This window comes from Theropithecus gelada, chromosome 3 (assembly GCF_003255815.1).
Source record: "Theropithecus gelada isolate Dixy chromosome 3, Tgel_1.0, whole genome shotgun sequence".
In the NCBI taxonomy this organism is placed as follows: Eukaryota; Metazoa; Chordata; class Mammalia; order Primates; family Cercopithecidae; genus Theropithecus; species Theropithecus gelada.
The window spans coordinates 74,158,674-74,180,981 of NC_037670.1; the positions used below are offsets into that span (position 1 = coordinate 74,158,674).

Here is a 22,308-nt window from a genome sequence, read left to right on the forward strand (position 1 = left end):
CAAGTTTAGGTAATTTGGAAACTGTATGTGTGAAAAACACTTTAAATACAGAGCTTTCTAGTTATGTGTATGAAAGTTTCTCTAAATCATAGGTAAAAATCACATTATCACAAAATTTATCAAAAGAGAGGTTTCATAAAACTGCATTGCTTTGGTGTTTCCATAATAACAGACTCAGTTGATTTTGTTATGGAAACTAATCTAGAACATCAAATACATTTTTAATACATTTTGGACTCAGGAAAAATAGAGTGACTGAAAGCCCCTTTCTTTGCTAACTGTGACAGTGAATGTGCAGATGGAGAGCAGAGAGGAGCTCATATCCTTCACATGTGAAGGGTCCTTGGAGACCATCTAGCCTAGTTCCCTTGTTTACAGGTGAAAACTGGAGGCTTAGTGTTTTATGGCTATTTGGGTTTCGGCACAGATTCTTTCTGCCTACATTTTCCCTACCGTAAACTTCTCTGTAAAACTCCACACTAAAGCCTGAATTGCCAAAGAGTGCAGAAGCAAAATAATTTAGGAATAACAGGAGAAGAGAAAACCAGAGCATCTTAAAAAAAAAAAAAAAAAAAAATCCAGCCAAAATTGTGGAGAATAAGCAAGGATTCTCTAGAATTGGAAGAGAATGCATTCCGGCCCTTAGAGTAGTTAATATATGCGAAGATGCAGAGATGTGAAACAGCTTGGCCTGCTTGGTTATGTGGGCAGTTGAGGGCTTTTATTTTATTTTTATTTTTTTTTTATTTTTGAGACGGAGTGTCGCTCTTGTTGCCTAGGCTGGAGTGCAATGGCGCAGTCTCGGCTCACTGCAACCTCTGCCTCCTGGGTTCAAGTGATTCTCCTGCCTCAGCCTCCCGAATAGCTGGGATTACAGGCATGCGCCACCACGCCTGGCTAATTTTGTATTTTTAGTAGATACAGGGTTTCTCCATGTTGGTCAGGCTGGTCTCAAACTCCCGACCTCAGGTAATCCTCCTGCCTCAGCTTCCAAAGTGCTGGGATTACAGACGTGAACCACTGCACCCAGCAGTTGAGGGGTTTATTACACGGTAGCAAAGACCAGATCCTGAAGTGCCATTCATAATTGAGAGCTTGGTTCTCTCTTGGAACATCTAGAAGTCAATTTAAGCTTTCAGACATCAGATTTCCCCGTTAGAAAGATTCTCTGATGGAGATGGGGCCAGAGGAGGGCCAGCTGAGATGGAGATCAATCAGAAGGCTTCCTAATCTGGTGGAAAGTGATGAGACTTACACACAATCAGGAGGATTGGAGAGGTGAAGATAGATGGAAGATACAGTAAATTTGAATCTTTGGGATATGGTGACTGATGCTGTGTGGATGAAAGAATAGGAATAAAAATCAAGACTGACTCCCAGGCTTTGGGCTTGGGACTCTGGTTTGGTGCTGCTGTTCACTGATTGATAGAGATACCCTGTGGAAGGAGGAGCAGGATTGGGAGAATTGATGAGTCCTGTTTCAAACACATTAGTTTTAGGTGTCTGTGGGACATCGTAGTGGAGCCCAGGAAAGAAATTTGGATTCAGAAATAGATTTGGGAGAATTATCAGCAAACAAGTATTACACAAGCTTGGATCAGCCCACATGGGGTGAGTGTTATGAACAGAGGACCATGAATGGAACCATCAGGAATGCCGTCATTCAAGGGATGATGCATACATAGTAGATTTGGAATAGCCAGAGCAAGGTCATTTCATGGGAGCTGAGAGAGGAGAGAACTCCAGGGTAGAGTTAAATACTTGAGTAGTGGAGGTAAGTAGGTCAGAAGGTTAAGACGAAGTCAGCTGGTCAGTTGTACACTGGATTTGGTAATATGAAAGTAGTGAATTTTCTGTATATGTATTATTTATTCTCAACATGTTATAGGGAATGAAAAGTGAATAGGAGATTATAAAGATAGACTATCAGGTTAGCTGTGAAGGGGAAGAGGGTGAAGGCTGTAGCTGGGGGCTATGGCATCGTGGGATGATGGTAGTTTTTGGGTATTTTGTGTAAGAGAGGCAATTAAACATGCTTATGCTGAGGGAAAAGAGGTAAAATAGAGTTGACATAAAAGGTTGATGTAAAAGGAGGAGGAGGAGTGCAGGATAAGCTCCACAGTGGAGAAGCATGGACACGAGGATTGACTCTGAAAAGGAGACGTTCTTTCTCTGAACCTTGATGGAAAGATCCTCTATAGAATTGTTATGTGTGATCTGTTTCCAGAAAAATAAGGAAGTTAGACACTCTTTCTTCACTTGATGTCTCATATAGTAGTTATTAAGGTAAAAATTTAATAAACTAAAAATGATGGGTATTTTCCTTCACTGTGGAAATGGGCATGTCCTATATGTTAGTCCTATACATTAGTTATGAACAGATTTTTTTCTCTTAGCATGATGTAATTTCATACCAGACATGCAGAGAAGGAATGGGCTGCTGCCATTTTTTTTTGCCATACAAGAAGGTGTTTCACATGCACCTTTTTGTATGTAAAGTAGAAATTAAAATCCAACTTTTGTTATATAGAGAGAGTTTAAGCTTCTGGTGAAATACTTTTAGGTGCAAATAGTATATGAGAAGATTAGTCATAGGGAGCTCAAGCAAGAACTGTCCTCCCATGCCTCTGGTGATGTTGGCCACCCAAATCCTTTCAGAACGGAGGTAGAATAAGTGAATAAACATGAATACTCTGAAGCCAGTCACTTCCCTGCTTTCAGCCCAGTTTCTTCTCCTGTAAACAGATAGGTTTGAATCACAGGTTTTTCAGAGTTCAGTTTTACTTCAGTATCAACTTTAATATTTCCTATTTCCCTTTAATATGATAGTCATTATTTCATTTTTCTTTTTTTTTTTTTTTTTTTTTTTTTTTTGAGACAGAGTCTCGCTTAGTCGCCCAGGCTGGAGTGCAGTGGCGCGATCTCGGCTCACTGCAAGCTCCGCCTCCCGGGTTCACGCCATTCTCCTGCCTCAGCCTCCTGAGTAGCTGGGACTACAGGCGCCCGCCGCTTCGCCCGGCTAATTTTTTGCATTTTTAGTAGAGACGGGGTTTCACCATGTTAGCCAGGATGGTCTCGATCTCCTGACCTCGTGATCCGCCCGCCTCGGCCTCCCAAAGTGCTGGGATTACAGGCGTGAGCCACCGCGCCCGGCCTGTTTCATTTTTCTTATACCATCTTTTCAGACTTGGGGTAGAAGAAGCAGGTAACTTGCATTCTACAGATGAAGACACAGGAAACAATTTTATATCCATTGACAATGTGGAACTGTTGGATCATGTTTCTAATATCGAATACCACCTTTATGAAAAAATCTCTTAAAGGGGGCAGATTAGGAAGCTTTAAAATACTAACATTATTTACTTTTTTTAGTGACCTGACCTGTGAATTCTAAAATGTATGAAAATACAAATACATTTAAATATGAATATGCTTAAGAAGCAAGCATAATTACATAAAGCAAGATAATAGTATAAACAGGTTATAGTCAGTAGTGCCAATAGGATCCTAATGTTGTGCTGTGTGCAGAAACTGAGACTGAACTTTTTAGTTATTCCGGTTAAATTTTGACATTTCTTCATTTGACTTTCCCTAGGATATTGGCTTGGCATATATAAATCACCTGGTGGAGAGAGGAGACTATGACATAGCAGCACGGTAATGATGGCATTTTCAATTATTTTTAATATAAATAGAATTGAGCATTGCTAACAATACAAATAAGCCATTCTTTGCAGTTGACATTTTATTTTTGTACATCTTTCTAACAAGAGTAATTTTTGAATATTACTTTTGAACTATAATTTTTGAATATTAATGATTTCAGGTATATTATTTTCCCAACTATTTCATTTTTACCAGAGGAGAATTGTTTTTCTCATTACTTAATGAGAAAGGTATCAAGAACCATGAAGGGTCTCAGATTTTACCTATTTACATCTAACAAGTTAGCTTGTCATTTCCCTGGTTGCTGGCAGAAGACAAGAGACTCTCGGGGCAGATCTAAAGGACTTTCTGAGCAATAGTACCAGCCAAGGTACTACTACAACAATAGCAGTCAACCAGAGTGTCAACATTTGCCCCAGTCCCCAAGCCCCAATTCCCACAATGCAACAGAGGGTGGACATGCAGATCCTGCCCATACAGTGGGCTGTGATACGGGAGAGAACCCCTGAGCTTAGGGTATCTGAATCTTTTCTAGTGACCAGGAACCCCATGTATTAGTACATTCTCACGCTGTTAGTAAAGACATACTCAATACTGGGTAATTTATAAAGGAAAGAGGTTTAATTGAGTCACAGTTCAGCATGGCTAGGGATTACTTACAATCAGAAAACTTACAATCATGGCAGAAGAAGAAGCAAATGTGTCCTTCACAAGGCAGGCAGGAAGGAGAAGAACGAGAGCCCAATGAAGGAGGAAGCCCCTTATAATACCATCAGAACTTGGGAGAACTAACTCACTATCATGAAAACAGAATGGAGGAAACTGTCCCCATGATTCGGTTTTCTCCACCTGGTCCCTCCCATGACATGTGGGGATTAATGCTAACTACAATTCAAGATGAGATTTTGGTGGGGACATGGCCAAAGCCTATCTCCCTGCCTGCCCTTCGTCCCAGAAGACATCATTTTACCTTGATTGTACTGGGCAGTAAGAAACCTTCCCTTTCCTCTGGAGGGAGACACTATTTGTATCCTCTCATTTCTAGAGCTGTTTGCTTTGTAAGCATCCTTGGAAGATAGTCCAGAACAAAGTGCCTCAGTTTATGATTCAAAGAAAATTTTCCCAACCAGAGGATGACAATTAAATAGAAGTGACCAGACCACAGCATCCTGGGTCGCAGAGGTCTGTGATGGGCAGAACACGTAAACGTTATGCAGTGGTGTGCACGTCTGTGTGAGTGGTTCCCACTGGAACTGGGCAGTGCCCACTGCGTGACTGCATGGCAGCCCTGGAAGAGTGGCCTCAAACCTGCTTCTGGTCCCCTGAGGTTATTTAAGAAAATGTGTTTCTTTGATATGTAAAGTAAGGTTTCATTCATACATAATCAGTCCTCCAGATTATATAGTAGGATAGGATTCTAATTTTCTGAAGTCTGATTTTGTAGTGCATAATTTAAAGCCATTCAGAAAGGATCTGGCACTTTGGGGTATGACGAGTTTTCTTCAAGGCAAGAAAGGTCCCCCGAAACCAGCAGTGCTCATCTGGATAAATGGGAAACTTAGAACAGGCAGATAGTTGGGAAAACCCCTAGTTGTAGTTTCTGAAAATAATTCATCTTTATTTATAAGCTTTTTATATTAACTTTTATAAGTTGTGTTAACTTATGTATGCAGCCAAATGAGTAACAGTAATACCTTTATGTTCATTGCTACTTGAGGTAGAAATTCATCAAAACTCTGAGAAGAGAGATTTCTCTAAACCTCTGGGGAAAATGTCCATTTATTCTGTCTCTCTTTTTGTTTTTGTTTTTGTTTTGTTTTGTTTTGTTTTTGCTTTCTTTCTCCCTGGGATGTTTTTACTGCCAGCAAATGCCAGAAAATTCTTGGGAAAAATGCAGCACTCTGGGAATATGAAGTTTATAAATTTAAAGAAATTGGACAGCTTAAGGTAAGCAAAGCCTTATTTTTAACTCTCAGTTTCTGCAAGTAGTATATTAATATTGCAATGGAAACAAAGATAATAGAACTCAGCTCTTTATTGGGAAGTGATTATTATCTTAGATGGAAAGAAAAATCAAACTTTTAGAGATCAGTTTCAAAATATAAGCCTGGTGTAAAAAATATACATATATATAAGATTATATTACATATACAATGTGTTCACTTATTTCTTTCCAGTTCTGTGTTTAGACGAAGTTTTCATGCTCTTTTTAATGACTTTTGAAATAGGTGGAATCTCATCCAGTAGGTTATAAAGCGTAAGACTTTTTTTTAGATTTACTGAATAATTAATGTATTTTTCAAATAATATTTTACATGCTGAAAGATGGAAAAAATTGACCACCTAGCTCTAATGAATAATTTTGGTGTTTCTTTTTTTAAATCTTTCAACTTGGTGCACAACATCCTAATCAATCAATAAACTATTCTTATGTTTGTTTTAAACATTTAAAACATGTTCAGTATTTGTGGACCTTTTGAATGCTCCCTTGGAGTTATAAATATGCTTTAAAAATTCCCAGTTACTCAGCTTGTCAACCGTGTGACTCCTCCTCTGTCTGCCCTGTAAATGTTACACTTCTCATTGGATTTATTGGGCTGTTCTGGAGGACTTTATCCAGTCCTGCCTCCCTGTTTACTTTAACAGCTGTGTAACTTGGACCTCTTTTTTGAATATCATGTCGTGGGCATTTCTCCTTGTATATACTGCTGATAATGATAATTCAAGTTAATATAAATCCATTTCCTTCCCAAATTCAGTCCTTTTCCATTTAGTCTGTGTTTATGATACACAATATACCCATTCCCCAGGGCACAAAGCCACTGTTCTTGATTAGAACATATTACACCCCTCCTCATTCTGTTTAATCTCCACTTCTTGTCAGTTTTATCATGTCAATACCAGTCAGGTCTCTTCTCTTCCCTTGTGGTACCATTGCCTTCATTCTTGTCTGAGCCATTGCAAATGCCTTCTGATAGATCTGTGGGCAGCCCTACCCCAGAGTTATCTGCATAAAAAATAAGTCTTGACTCTCACTTCCCTAATGCCTGTTGCTTCCCTCCTGCCTATAGAATAAAATCGGAATTCCTCTCATGATCCCACCTCCCCTTCCTCTCCAGCCACATCTCCCTTCAGTGATGCCATGTCGTATCTCTGGGCCCCTCTGACCTCCCTGCACACAGATGCATGTTCATGGTTCTGCGCCTTTGCTCATGCTATTCCCCCTGCCAGGTGTCCTGCCCCTCTCTTATTTTTTCCTGAGAAACCCGGGGCTTTAGTAGGCAAGGTTCTCCTCTGCTGCTGCAGCACTATGCCAACCCTTCTCTTGTAACACTTACCACACAATACAGTTATTGTCTGTTTAATTGTCTGCATATCTTTCTTCTAGGACTTGTGAGCTCCTTGGGGATCGTGACCCTCTCTGTCTGTCCCCAGTATAAAGCATTGATGATTGGATCGTAGGGCATTATAGTGACAGTATTTGGAAATGGACTTTTAAAACAGCACTGAAAATATCTGAAGACCACAAGATGTATTTTTCCTAATTTCAAAAGATGATTATGCATTGGTAAAGGTTGATAAACTCCAGTTGAAGGAAAGAAAGATGAATAGATTACCTATACTCCTCGATTACTTAAGAAGTTGACTTTTTTCATCTCTGTGACTTTATCCCTCCTATTTAGATTTCTATTAACTCATCAGGAAGAACAGAGAGATGAAGATTAACAGGCAACTTTTAAGTTCATTCATACATGTATATACTTTTGAAAATATATTATAATTTGTTGTTAGAAAGTAGTGTTCATTTAAATCCTCTTCAGAACATTTTTTTCAGAGTACTGTATTGCCTCACATTTTTAAAGTAAAAATATACTTTATGTTTTCTGCATAAATGGAATGCAGTTTTGTTTTGCCATTTTTTAAAGGATTTTTTTTTCCTTTTCCTTACCTAGGCTATTAGTCCTTATTTGCCAAGAGGTGATCCAGTTCTGAAACCACTTATCTATGAAATGATCTTACATGAATTTTTGGAGAGTGATTATGAGGTATGGTATTGTGATGTGGTCATATTTACTTGTTCTCGATGGGAAGTGTTAGGAAATCTAGAAAGGAATACAGTGGAGCGATGTCTGTAAAGGAAACAAACAGATTTGTAGTTTGCATGTGGCAGGTGAGACTGAGCTAGAGAAACTCCAGTGATAACTCACGTTTATGTAGACAGTGAAAACACTTAGTCCTTGTGCATTTTAAGGAATTCCTTAAAGTTACCTTCTTTCTAGAACTAAAGAAAAAGAGCTAAGTACTATTTTGTGGATTTCATAAATACAATAGCAGCTGCTGTTCCATCTTTGATATCATCCCAGAAGAAAGAGAATTATGAGTGTTCTGTGAAAATGATGGAGAAGAGTGCAAACTTTCTTTACAAATGCTAAAGTATATTATAATTTTCCTATTTTTAAAGTAATGTAATTTAAGCATTTAAAAAAATTTATTGTTTTTATGATTCTGTTACAGTTCTTGCACATGATTGAACTCTTACTTTTTCATGAAACTTTTAAAAATCCTGTATCATCAAGGTTATCCTGTTGATTTCATATCTAGAACACTTTTTACTGAGATGGAAAGAAACAAGCATGACTTAACCTTAGAGATTGTAGATGTTTTCTCATGAATGTTTTAGGATGTCTGTCTGGTCAGTACTATTAAGGAGGTTGTAAATAATTTGTTTTTATTTTCATAAGCTCTTATAAATAATTCATATTTTACCTTCCCTTATTCTCAGCTTAATATTTAATTTTGAATTAAATTGTCACATAATCATTTAAATAGCTGTGTTCCCTAACAACACTTTTGATCACATATGTGGAGAGAAATTTTGTGTTGCTAAGCAGAGCACTGAAGGTCGGATTACAAAAAACAAACTGTACTTCTCTGGAATATTGACTTGTCAATTTTTTTTTTTCTCCCTAAAAAGATTTGAAGTAGTATTGGAGGTAAAGGTGCTTCATGACTTCTTTTTATGGGGTTTCTAGTCATAATGCCTGTAGCTTTGCCTATTAATTTACAACCCAGCAGAGTTATATTAAACAGTTAAGCTTTGTTTAATATTAACGACAAATGTGTAAGTATGTTAAAAATGGGATGATTTCTATGGCATTTCGTTTCATGAGTACTTTCTAGACTTTTACTTACTATAATAGGCACTGAGGTTTTCTATAACTTTGCTCATTCAATCATAACAGGTCCCTAGTACCTGTGTCCTCTAATTAATAATAATGGCCACAGGATAGATTTTATAAATATTTTTGGGGTAGCACATTTATTCAAGGGTACACAAAGCCAGTTAAACAGAGAGACGCCTGACATGAAATATGATAGATGTTTATTTCAGTTTATGGTGGGGTCATCATGCTTTTATCACACAAGATGTTTGGTCATTTTGTCTTATTTTGTGTTTGAAGTTGGCAGCACCATGAGGCCCTTGCATGATAGTGAAAAGAAAAAAATGGAGCCAAACTTTCTTCTTTCCCTGAGCATTGTTATGAATAGTCTAGAGGCTACTGTGAGCTGCTGGTATTGGGGTAGAAATCTTTTCAGACTATTTTATCTTATGTAGTCTTAAGAAAACAGGGCTGTCACAGTGGCTTACATCTGTAATCCCAGCACTTTGAGAGGCCAAGGTGGGAGGATGGCTTGAGCCCAGGAGTTCAAGACCAGCCTGGGTAACATAGTGAGACCTGTCTCTACAAAAAACTACAAATTAGGTGAGTGCCGTGACATATACCTGTATTCTCAGCTATTCAGGAGGCTGAGGTGGGAGGTTCGGAGGATGAGGCTGCAGTGAGCTGTGATCATGCTACTGCACTCCAGCTTGGGTGACAGAGTGAGACCCTTTCTCACAAAAAGGAAAGAGGCCGGGTGTGGTGGCTCACACCTGTAATCCCAGCACTTTGGGAGGCTGTGGGAGGCTGAGGCGGGCAGATCACAAGGTCAGGAGATGGAGACCATCCTGGCCAACATGGTGAAACCCCATCTCTACTAAAAAAGAAATACAAAAGTTAGCTAGGCATGGTGGCATGCACCTGTAGTCCTAGCTACTCGGGAGACTGAAGCAGGAGAATCACTTGAGCCCGGAAGGCAGAGGTTGCAGTGAGCCAAGATCGCACCACTGCACTCCAGCCTGGGTGACAGAGCAAGAGTCCACCTCAAAAAAAAAAAAAAAAAAAGAGAAAGACAAAGAAAGAGGGAGAGAGAGAGAAAGAAAAGGAAGGAAAGAAGGGAAGGAAGGAAGGACAAGGAAAGGGAAACGAAGGGAAGGAAGGAAGGACAAGGAAAGGGAAACAAAGAGAAGGAAGAAAAGAAAGAACCTTGATCTGAAATATTATTTTGGTTCTACAAACATTTTAATGTTCTGATTGAATCCATTCCCCAAATTTCTGAAGTAAAATTTCAATCATGTTAATATATAAGAAGGTTGCAATCTAAATGGAAAATATGTGGTCTTTTGTTCTGGTCTCTTGCCACCCTTCCAGGGGTTACTTTGATAGAAATTGGGTAGAACTTTAATGAAAACTATATTACTGATTCTTTTGCGATTTTCTTACCAAATCCTGATGCATTACAGAAGCAACTTCACGCTGTTTTCATTTCTAAATATTATTTAAACAAATTCACAGTAGTTCATTAAAGTATTAATGGAGTTATTTAATAGTAATAATGTACCTTTTTTTATATAAACCAAAAAGTGACCAAGGCAGATCTCAATTGATTTAAAGGTTTATTTTGCCAAGGTTAGGGACATACTTGGGGAAAAGAAACAGGGCCTGTGTCCTGTGCTTTTTCCAGAGAGAGTGTTGAGGACTTCAAAATGTAAAGGGGAAAGAGCAAGCAGGAAGAGAAGGAGGAAATTTTAAAAACAAATAAATAAATACATAGGGGGAGAGTAGGCAGTGAGGCACGTGGTCACATACCAGTGATGCTCTGATTCGCTCAGGGAATCTACATTTTATATGTAAAAAGAGAGAGGTGGGGAAAAAGTCAATTATGCATTCATCTCTTGCTCAGTAGATCTACCTTTGACATGAATAAAAGAAGCATGTGAAATGACAGCTCTCTGGGAACAAAAGGAAGGCAGTTTTTGCATGACTCAGTTCCCTTAACTTTCCCTTTGGCCTAGGGAGTTGGGGGTCCTGAGAATTTATTTTCCTTTCACATTTAATAAGGTGGACATTTTAAATTCTCTTTACTGCCTTACGGATATGTTTTTGTTCTAAACGTTGTCAGGGATCAGTAAGTAAACTGCTCCACCATATTTTGAGTTATAAAACATGAGGGCTAAAGTCAGGAATCAGGGAGTAGAGACTGAGCAAGATACTGGCCCAGAATCAGCTCCGGGAGGAAACAGGATCAAATCAGGGAACCACAAAATTTGAGATCTAGAAATAGCCAGAATAAGAGCCAGGGGATAAGACTTGAGCCAAAGTCCCAAATTCCAACATAAAACTGGCATTAGAAGCCAGAGTGGAAGGAGGACCAAGATGGTGACTTGTTAAAGGTATAGAGTGCTGGACAGTTTCATTGTGGGAGCAGCCCTGTCCCAAGCAGGCTGCCTCGTACAGTTGTGCTGGCTATACAGTGCACAACTGCCTAACCAGTCGCACCCAGCAGCCCAGGCCTAAGTGCATTAGAGGACTCTTGGTGATGGGGAATGTAGCTGACTTGGGTAATATCTGTAAGATGTTAAAGCTGTCATCCAAATGTTACAGTTAGTCCAGAATGGGGATAGAGCAAGTCCAACCTAAACTCTTGTCCATGCAGTGAGACTTTATAGAAGGAACAGGATACCTTTCTTAGTTGTACATTCCGTAAAACTAAGGACCGAAGAAGATGGCACAACCTGCCTCCCAGGAATGCTAAATGGAGATTTATTGTACAATAATATTCCCTGCAACTCTTCACTACACCCAAACCCATAGTCTGAAAATTGATGAAATGTTTATTGAAGAAACCTTTAATCATATAATTGTTTGGGCTGTTATGTGACTAAAAGTGAATACTTTTAGGGATGGTTTAAATTGTTTGGTTTGTTTTGAGAATTTAGGAGAAACCAAACTCAGTTTCTCATGCTATACTCTCACAACACAACACTTCTGTGACCAAATGTGTGGATTTTTCTGCTACAAACTAAGAAAGCAATTAGTTCTTCTGTGGACACCAGCTGGGTGTCCTCTAATTCAATTCAATTCTGACACTATCTACATGAAGATAGCATCAGATCCTGCAGGCTGAGGGCTCAGGCCCATAAGACTGCCCCCACTTCAGATGCACCAATCACAAGTTATAGGCTGTTACCTGTACTTCTGACTGGTCAGCTATAAACTGGTATTCCCACTACCACCTCCTTAGATTTGACTCATTTGCTAGAGCAGCTCACAGAACTCAGGGAAACATTTTACTTATATTTACTGGTTTATTAGAAAGAATATTGCAAAGGATACAAATGAACAGCCAAATGGATTAGATGCATTAGGCAAGGTGTGTGGGAAGAGGCATGAAGCTTCCAGGCCCTCTTTGGGTGTACCATCCTCCAGGAACCTACAGGTGTTGAGCTCTTGGGAGCTCTCCAAAGCCACTCCTTTTGAGTTTTAACGGAAGCTTCATTACTTAGACATGATTGATTTAAATCATTGGCCATTGGTGATCGGCGTAACCTTCAGCCCCTCTCCCCTCCTTGGAGGTTGTGGCGCAAGGGTGAGGGTAGGGCTGAAAAGTTACAACCCTCTAATCCTGCCTTGGTCTGTTCTGTGACCAACCCCACCCTGGAGTTACCTAGGGGCTGCCAGCCACCAGTCAGCTCATTAGCATAGAAGAAGACATCATTTTGGAGACTCCAAGGATTTTAAGAGTTATATGCCAGGAAACAGAAGGAGGACCAAATGTATATTTCATAATATCACAACTATTATTCTGTTGAATGAGTGTTCTCTTTCTGTTTTTCACCTTTGGTTAGGGTTTTGCCACATTGATCCGAGAATGGCCTGGAGATCTGTATAACAATTCAGTCATAGTTCAAGCAGTTCGGGATCATCTGAAGAAAGATAGTCAGAACAAGACTTTACTTAAAACCCTGGCAGAATTGTGAGTATACTTAAGTGTTTCTTTTTCCATATCAGTCTATGTTGAAAAGTTTTTCGTACTTTAGATTTAGCACATAAGTAGAGAGGATGCATTTTATACCATTTCCTACATTCCCTCTTAGTAAAAACCTTCATAAACCTCAAATGAGTAGCAGAGAAGGACATATGTGAAACTGTACAATTGCAATGTAATCTAGTTCCCAGAGAAGAGAAACCCTAACGTGCAGCGCTTGGGAGAGGCAGTGGTTAGGAAACAAAAGGGTGCCAAGTTAAAACTTGCATCACTCAAGCATAACAGTTTCCCAATGAGCGAAGCTCTGGATTTTGCTCTTCTAGGGTCTTCAAGTCAGTTAATTTAATTTCTCAAATGTCAATTCTTTATGGGATAATTTTAAGCTTTAAAAGAGATATCATAATAGAGGACTAAGTGCACTCCCCTGACCCTGAGTCAGGGCTCAGAAAATGGCAGCTTGGTTAATATTTTTCATATTTGTTGGGCACATTCAGTGATGCAGACTTTGTGCGAGGTGCTTATGATACATAGATAAGATATGCTCTCAAGTACCTTCGATCTAGGGAAACAAGAAGTATACTGCAGGTCTAGCCAAGACAACCATCCCTGCATCCACCTCTCCTCAGTGCCCCCATCACCTCAGACCACTCCTCTCTCTTCTTTTTTCTTCTTTTGCCCAAAACCAAGAAAGGTATACCAAAATGACCTAGAACTCTGGACTGTATTGGATTTTCCACAGAGGAGGTTGTGTTTATGGCATTCTGATTTGACATGCTGATCATTTTCTCTTGGAAACGTCCTGTTAGATGCCCTTTAGAGTCTGCAGTACCGTTCGTAATGGACCAACAGTACAGCTTCAGTGCAGTGAGCTTTCAAGAGCTGGCTTAGGGACTTAATGTGAAAAACATTGTTTCAATGGAAAAACACATTTCAGTTAGACACAGCTCCTTTAAAATCAGCTTTTGGAATATTAGCCATTTGTCAGCTGAATACTGCTTGTAAGAATTGGAACGTATGTTTCTTTTACCAAAATGAGAACTTCATCCTGGATCCTAGTTTCCTTGCTGTATGGATGTTTGTAAATCTTTTGAGGCTGAGACTCCCAATAAAGACCATTTTTATTACTTGAATATTGTGAATTTTCTGAAATTTTGGCAACAAGAGAGGCAAAGTTCTGAGAAAGAAACACTTATTGGTCATGTATAGTTAAATCCCAAGGAATTTTTTTTAAATAAAGTTAACTTTTCTCTCGAAAGGAGTGTTTCCATTCTCTCTGTGTGTGTTTTAATTAGAGCTCTTGATGAATATTAATGTAAAACATTTGTATTACCAGGTACACCTATGACAAGAACTATGGCAATGCTCTAGAAATATACTTAACATTAAGACATAAAGACGTTTTTCAGTTGATCCACAAGCATAATCTTTTCAGTTCTATCAAGGATAAAATCGTTTTATTAATGGATTTTGATTCAGAGGTAATGTGCTTTTTATTTTAGTACTCTCAATTATTTTTACTATTTCAAGTATTTAATACTTAGATATCTATCAAATGCTGGATTGGTGAACGAATCACATAATTTGGCTGTATGCTGACAATCTTTAGAACCCTCTGACCCTCACTAGATGTTGTTATTTTAGTTGTTTGGCATTCAGGAATCCTTTGCTTAATGTGGTTATTCTGTGAGAGCAGTTCAAATTTGATAGAGAACTTTTAAAGTTGTGTGTGTGCGCATATAAAGTAATTTCTTGCTAAAACAATTCGTATAATTGATAGAAACAAACCAGGTATATACTTTGACTCATTTCTCCCTCCTAACCTGTGTTCCAGAATTTAAAAATTTAAAAATTAAGTGAACGTCTGTCTTGACCCGCTTATTACTATTTTATTTCTTGGTGTTCACGTATCCACCATGTGGGATTTCCCCTGGTTTGAGTTGATGCTCATGTCTAGGACATGTGGAATATGTTATTTTATTGTGTGACAAATTTGAATAACCTAATAACAAATTTAAGCAACCTAATGAGTGGACCCAGCCACAGTGCACATTGGCTCTTGCAAAGTGATGCAAGCTCTGTGTGTGTGTGTGTGTGTGTGTGTGTGTGTGTGTGTGTGTGTAAAAGAAATCTAATTATGGTCAGGCGCGGTGGCTCACGCCTGTAATCCCAGCACTTTGGGAGACCAAGGTGGGCGGATCACGAGGCCAGGAGATCGAGACCATCCTGGCTAACACAGTGAAACCCCGTCTCTACTAAAAACACAAAAAATTAGCCGGGCATGGTGGCAGGTGCCTGTAGTCCCAGCTACTCTGGAGGCTGAGGCAGGAGAATGATGTGAACCCAGAAGGCGGAGCTTGCAGTGAGCCGAGATTGCACTACCGCACTCCAGTCTGGGCGACAGAGCAAGACTCCGTCTCAAAAAAAAAAACATCTAATTACAATTACTCATGACAGAAATAATGAGGTTTATAAATGGTGTTCTTATTCAAAAAATTGAAATTTTAGATAAACCTAAAAGTAGAACCCTAAAGGCTCCAAAAGGATTAATGCATTTTTCAATTATATTGTACTGTATTTAGAGATATTGTGTGCTATATTAATCTCCACCAACTTAATTTAGATAGAAGCTAGATCTACCTTTTTTTCTCAAAGATGCTTTAGCCCTTTTTAAAATACTGAGTCAGGTCTTTAGGGACTACAGATTTGCAAAGAATTATGTAGCTCCAAGGAAGTTCAGGTAGAGAGGCTCTGCTTGTCTAGCAGAGGATGAGATGCTTATGTAAAAATTAATTACATTTTCCTCATATCTAGTCTCCCCTCATGCTCCCCCCTCCATTGTTCTCCAGAGCCTCGTTTTGCATATGTAGCTGTGGAAAAAAGATGAATGAACTGAAACTAATTGCTATTCGAGAATGTGATCCAGATGTAAGGAATCAGTCTTCTGGTTAGAGGAGACCTTAGGGGTAATCTACTCCAACACCCTCGTATTTCAGAGAACAAAAGTAACATTTGGAGCAGACAGCTAAGTAGCCGCAGAGTCTGGAACAAGGCCCAGGTGTTCTGTGTGAGGCTCAGTCTAGTGTGCTGTTTTCCCTCTTCCTCTTGACATAAACTGTCTAATTTGTGTTTCCCGAATGATAAAAGTGGCTAAAGTAAATTCTGAACGTTCAGAAGCTTTGTGTCATTATGAAACTTCAAGTATCTCATTCTCTTTCTGGCTCTTATATTCCCTTCTCATAAAGCCAGCTCCTTCTGTCTGTGGCGTCTTATAGGGAGACTAGGTCAAGGTTCAAGTAGCCAGAAGAAAAGCTCATTTTCTTGATATACCGGTAAAGAGATGCTCTCCATAACTACTGAGAGTCTCATGAGAAGGGGTGAAAGTATCCGAGACATTGAGGGTGGGGGGCTAGGATATGGGCAGTCAAGATGTTTTGTATTTGGTAAATTATAGCAAAGCACCATTTTAGTAGTATGCAAAACATAAAGACTTCAGATTGAGATGCATTTGAAAATGCATTTCTTCACAAATATCATTTTCCGTAAGGGCCATTGTAAAGCTAAGGGCCTCTTTAAGTATACAAAATAAGCCCTCCACCTGTGAACGGTGGTAACTACACTGCATTGTGTTTAGTCTTCTCTTCTTAAATAACAGATTTCATTGACTGTGGCTTTTTTTATATGTTTCAGAAAGCTGTTGACATGCTTTTGGACAATGAAGATAAAATTTCAGTGAGTGTCCTTTGTTTTTATATGTGTTACCAGATGAACATCTGGGATTCCTATAACTGTGAAGAAGAGAGTTTATCAGATAATTTTGCAGCTGTCTTTCTATCCTCATAACTGTACCTTGAAACTTTTCTTTTTTATCTAGATTAAAAAGGTCGTGGAAGAATTGGAAGACAGACCAGAGCTGCAGCATGTGGTGAGCACGGCAGTGTCCTCCTTTTGCCCTTTTGATTGACCAGTGAGTGAATCACCTTTCAGTATTGGTACGAGGAGGATACTGGAGTGAATTCTTCAAGGAGGTTAATATTCCAGTTGGAGGTTTCACCACAAACAATGTTCTGTAATTACCAAAATGCAGCATATGTTGTGAATTCAAGAAGGTCAGGGATTAATTGTAGATCAGGCACTTGAATTTTGACCCACAATTGAATTGTGATGGAAAAAAGTTACCAATCTATTATATTACTATAATATAAATATATATAACATAGCTATATATTTAACTATAATGAATGTTTTTGTGTTACGCTGTGTGTAGGAGTAAGCACTCTCCGTCCGTAGTTGCCATTAAATATAACCATGGTGTACATCACAGTAAAGGCCAGTATGGCACTGCTGATACTGTACCAAGTTCTCCTGCTAAGGAAATGTCAGACAACCATTCCATATCCAGGACGACCACAGGGCAATAAAAGGCCAGAGCCTCATTTCTTTTGTCCCTCACCATGACAATAGCTAATTCCATTTTTCTTATGTGCTACTGGTGGTTGTGCAATTCAGGCCTGTTATTCTAAATTTCTTTGGGGGGCTACTTCGATTCTCTGCATTGCATCATCATGAGCGTAAAGCAGGAATAGTTGTTGTATATGTCCTTTAAAACTTACACAAGAGAAAACTTCAGCAGACATAAGGACTGTGGGACTATCAGTAGGACTATGGGTATCAGATACAATAAGTGCACCTGTGTCTCTGCCTATCTCATTGCGCCCTAGGAGGAGGCTTAGGGAATAGAGCATTTTTTTCAAAAGTCACTTTTCTGCTTTGAAGCTTTTGAAGACTGCAGGAAGGGAATGAGAGGCATTTCTCTTTTGCTCAGATGCTATTGCTGCATTGTTCATGATTGGAAATCTCAAGATTATCTGTGTCCCCAAGCAAGGCTCCACACTGCTAGCCACCTTGGGAATGCGTTTATAAAGCAGTGATTTCTGACCTACTTAAGCCACGAGACAGGATTACAGGCAGTAGCTATCTGTGTGACAGTGTAATCAGTGCAATGGTGAAGTAGTGGCACAGCCCACAGTAACATGGCTCATCTTCCCTGCCAGGCAATGTCTTGTCTCTATAAATTTGACTCAGCATTCATGTGACAGAGCCTCCCTGTCCTGTTTGCATTCTGGGAAACAGCACTACGTTTCCCCACTCACACACTGACCCCAGTGCCAGTGGACTGGCGGTGGTGTTCATTAGACCTCGGCCTGACACTTGAGTTCAGTCTACTGCTTGTACCACTCCATTTTGCCTTAGGAAGAGGTGAACAGGAAGCCTGAGGATTGGTTTCTTAAGGTGCATGTGTCCATGGTTAGGCCTCATTGTGACCAGATGCAACAGCGATGACAAACATCAGCGCATTTACAGTCTCAGCTGCAGGGTGGGCTGGTGCTCTGTGTCTGTGATAAACCAATCCACTTGGAAACAGCCAGCCAAGGTTTAATGCACATTGTGGGATTGGTGATTAAGTCTTCCTGTCTTCAGTAGATTGTGGGGTTTTTGTTTACGTTTAATATTCGGTAAACATTGAATTGTTTTCTGACTTCTGAGGACTGTATTGATAGACTTAATCTTGCCTGTGAGGAGAAAGTGAATTACTGATTTCCTCTGAAGTCGATTAACTTTTTTTCAGACAGCTAGGGTAAGGAATCAGTTTTGAAAACTGTTTCACAACACCTGCATTCTTCTTGATTTTTACTTTGTATTTTTGTTTTTGATGTTACCAGTTTAGGCAGCATTTCATTTGAAGACTCAGCAACGAGGAGATGCAGAATGTATGGGAATGAGTTAAGTGCCCACTACTTGAGTTTTTAAGAACATACGCTTGTCCTAGGACTCTGCCCTCTTTTATATAAAAGAATTTTTATGATCTGGGAAGACCACTCATCTTTTTACTTCTGAGCCAAAGCAGATGGCAGTGAAGATATTGACAATTGCTGTCATTAACATTTCTGTAGTGCTTGGTGTCTGCTAAGTTCATTGGTTCTGAGTGATTTTGTAATGGCAACTCTTTTAATTGTCACAGTAACTCAATAAGATTTTTGTAGATAAACTGAGTCTCAGAGAGATTAGTGACTTGCCTAAGGTCACAGTTGGTACGTGGCAGAGTCAGATTTTTGGGCCCTTCTAGAGAAAGTATCTGAATTCTTTGCTCTCCCAAAGTGTTTTCCTTTCCACTTCTCCATCACCTAGAGGTTTTCCCTGAAGAATGCTTCTCCCCCAACCATGTTTAGAGCTAAAAATAGCAATGTTAGCCAGGTATTGCTTTTCTTATTTTAATGGGTCACGGCTTATCTTTTGTTCCTTTTAGTATTTGCATAAGCTTTTCAAGAGAGACCACCATAAGGGGCAGCGTTACCATGAAAAACAGATCAGTCTTTATGCTGAATATGATCGACCAAACTTACTTCCCTTTCTCCGAGACAGTACCCATTGCCCACTTGAAAAGGTAAGGCACAGACGTCCCCCACTTGTACACTTTGGATGAAGAGGTTGTCATTGATGGTAAGTTGTTTGTCTTTCTTCTCTTCCTGTCTCTGCTCATCCATCCCTGTCCAAGGGGAAGACTGTTGCTCTCAAAGAAGTAGGTTTTTGCTTAGACCTGCTGTCAAGAAAAGGAGGTCTCATTGGATTAGACTTTGGTGAAGAGCTGAAGGTGACAGGTTTAATTGGAAGAACAGTTTAATCTAGGGCCTAGGACATAATCAACCATCAGGCAAAAATGGTATATTAGGAGTCTCAGTCCATCTCCCAGGGTCAGAGTGACACCTCACAGAGTCAGAGCCTGGTAGGGAGACACAGACTGTCCTAAGCCAGAAGCAGTTGCTCCAGTCAGGAATCAGGTTTGATAAACCAAGGTCATAGCTTAGGTCCTGCATCCTCCTTCTTTGAATGTCTACCCTGTGTTTTTCTATATTTCTCCTACATTCTGCATTCCACTATAATTATCTACTTACTAGTCTCTCTCTCCTGTAAATTCTTCAAAGACAAGGAATTTGTCTTACCTGTTTTGGTAAATCTAGTACCCACCCCACATTAGACATTTACTAAGTGTGTGTTTCATCATGAGTGAGAGAATGAATGAATAAATTAAATACATGCAAGGTCCTAGTTAGGGCTAAATAAGGACTAGTAAGTTCTATGAGACTGCTGTTTCAAAATAAACTGAAGCACTTAACTATATATGTGCTAACAATTGGGCAGCCTTAAAGGCAACAGTATTATGTCCCACGGTTCTCAATACCATCTATCAGTAACATCTACAAATGTCTGACTAAAGTTGGATGGCCAGATACTTTTTAAAAGTTAGTTGTGTGACCACCAAAATAAAAAAAAAAAAAAGACATATTTGACCCATACGGGATATGTGCAAAGAAGCTGGATGATAACACAGTTTATGTACTTACAACTTCCATGTTGCTTCTTTAGCCCATGATGATTAAATGCATTGGAGTTACTGTGAACCAGTTTTAGCTCAATGGATTTTTAAAGTCTACAATTAATGGAAAAAAATCTTGCCTGCCTGTTAACTTATAAAACAACTTTAGTATTTTATATTTGTGGCCCTAAGACATTTTCTGAGGACTTAATTTGGAAATTCATTATCTTACTCTAAAAATAAAAACAGATATTACCCTCTTCTCTCACCATAGGCCTTTATAATCTGGCGATAGAGTGAGAATTGTATTCTTTAAACAGTGCTCCTTCGTTTGTTTCTCAGTTTTCAAGAAAACATTGTATATTTGCAGAGAGGATGTGGCAGTCTCCTGAAGTCTCCAGTTGACCTCTGAGACAGAGAGGTCACATGTGGGTGATTAACAACCATTCTCATTCCCTAAGCACAAGGTGCAGAGGCACCACCCAGGTTCCAGTATCTTTATATTGCTCACACACTTTATGCCCACCTGGTTTAAAGTTTTTGGGTCTAGTAGCACTCAGTGGAAGATGCCCTGTTCCACCCAGTAGGGAGCAGCAGAACGTTGCAGACCTGCACGTGATGCTTCCTACACATGTGGCTTGCTTAGAGCGTTTGTGTAGACCTTGTAGAATTTTTCTCTCTGGGCCACTGAAAACACCATATTGAATGTAAAAGAACTCAGCACAAGCATAGTAAAAGCAATTATGTTTTAAACACAGTTGTTTTTAAAAATTTATCTCATGTGTCCCACTGAAAGAGAATTTTGAGCATGGATTAGAGGTGGTAATGGTGGAAACAGATCATTATGAGATAATCAAGTAGTAATTGGTATTTTTAGGACTCCCTCAATGGGTTTTCGTGTTTTAGGTTATTGAGACTTCTTCATAAGAGATTATCTCTTTGTCAGGATCTATTGTGGGAAATCTGTATATTTGTAGAAAACATAGCACTCTACCCTATCAGGTACCCAAAGCTGTCTTAAAGGAGAGGTCCATGACAGTATTACTAACTCAAAATTCTTATCCTTTTTCCTTAAAAATAAGTTCTGGTTGGGTGTAGTAGCCCACACCTGTAATCCCAGCACTTTGGGAAGCTGAGGTGGGAAAATAGCTTCAGGCCAAGAGTTTGAGACCATCCTGGTGAACATAGCAAGACCCTGCCTCTACAAAAATAAAAACTTTAGTCCAGTGTAGTGGTACATGCTAGTATTAGTATCTACTCAGGAAGCTGAGGGAGGAGGATGTCTTGAGCCCAAGAGTTTGAGGTTATAGTAAGCTATGATTGCACCAGTGCACTCCAGCCTAGTTGAGAAAGCAAAACTCTCTTTAAATAAATAAAAAGAATAATAAGAAAGAATTCTGTATATACTCAGTCATCTTAGAAACAAATCCCTTTTATGTTTACATGTGACATGAAAAAGCTATCATATGTACCAATTTGTGAGTGACAAAGTGAATTTCTCCAATTAAATGCCTCCCAAGCATGCTAGTAAAGGGCATGGAATACATGTCTGCCTGTTTTGTGTAAAGAGCGACTCATAGAAAATGTGGTCTCTTTTTCTCCTGAATCTGAAATTGAGAACTTTAAAATTCTAGTGCCTCCCTTTCCCCAAAGAAATTTCTGTCTGCTTCCTTAGAATTTAGAGATTGTTGAGTCCTATTGGTACAAGAAGATTTTTTTGTTCTTTGTTTCTACTTTAAATGAGAAGTGTTTAAGCTTTCAAAGGCATATTCAGAACCTGTTGATCCACTGTTGTTTATAATTTACCTCTGGCAGAATAACACTATGTCTTTCTAATTTTTGGTTGTCTGCCTTTGCTGGGGATTGGCTAATTGTTGAAAGGAGGTGATTTCAGATTGGCAACTGATTGAAATCTTCAAGAATCTACGTCAACCTTATTTTGAATTGATTGAAATCCCACAATCAATAGTATTTGGCCCAAAACTTTGGAAAGATCCTGATGTCACATCAAAAGCCCTAGTTATGGTTTTCAAAGGCCGAGGTTCAGGATTTAAAATCACCACGACTCTGAAATTCAAAAATTAATCATAAACTTTTATGAAATTGTTTGTTCTAAAGGA

The 22,308-nt window shown here is 39.2% G+C and overlaps 1 protein-coding gene across 3 annotated transcripts in view; it reads left to right on the forward strand.

Annotated features, from left to right (window-relative positions):
• Positions 1-22,308, forward strand: part of VPS41 (VPS41, HOPS complex subunit) — a 187,427-nt gene that overhangs the window by 140,760 nt on the left and 24,359 nt on the right. For all 3 annotated transcript variants that reach the window (XR_003118549.1, XM_025379273.1, XM_025379272.1), the window contains exons 15-22: positions 3,596-3,657; positions 5,532-5,613; positions 7,620-7,712; positions 12,677-12,804; positions 14,150-14,294; positions 16,504-16,545; positions 16,688-16,738; positions 19,121-19,258. Coding sequence is in view for 2 of the 3 variants with exons in the window: in XM_025379273.1 (XP_025235058.1) it covers positions 3,596-3,657; positions 5,532-5,613; positions 7,620-7,712; positions 12,677-12,804; positions 14,150-14,294; positions 16,504-16,545; positions 16,688-16,738; positions 19,121-19,258 (741 nt within the window). In the remaining variant the exon portion in view is untranslated. The remainder of the gene's footprint in view (positions 1-3,595; positions 3,658-5,531; positions 5,614-7,619; positions 7,713-12,676; positions 12,805-14,149; positions 14,295-16,503; positions 16,546-16,687; positions 16,739-19,120; positions 19,259-22,308) is intronic.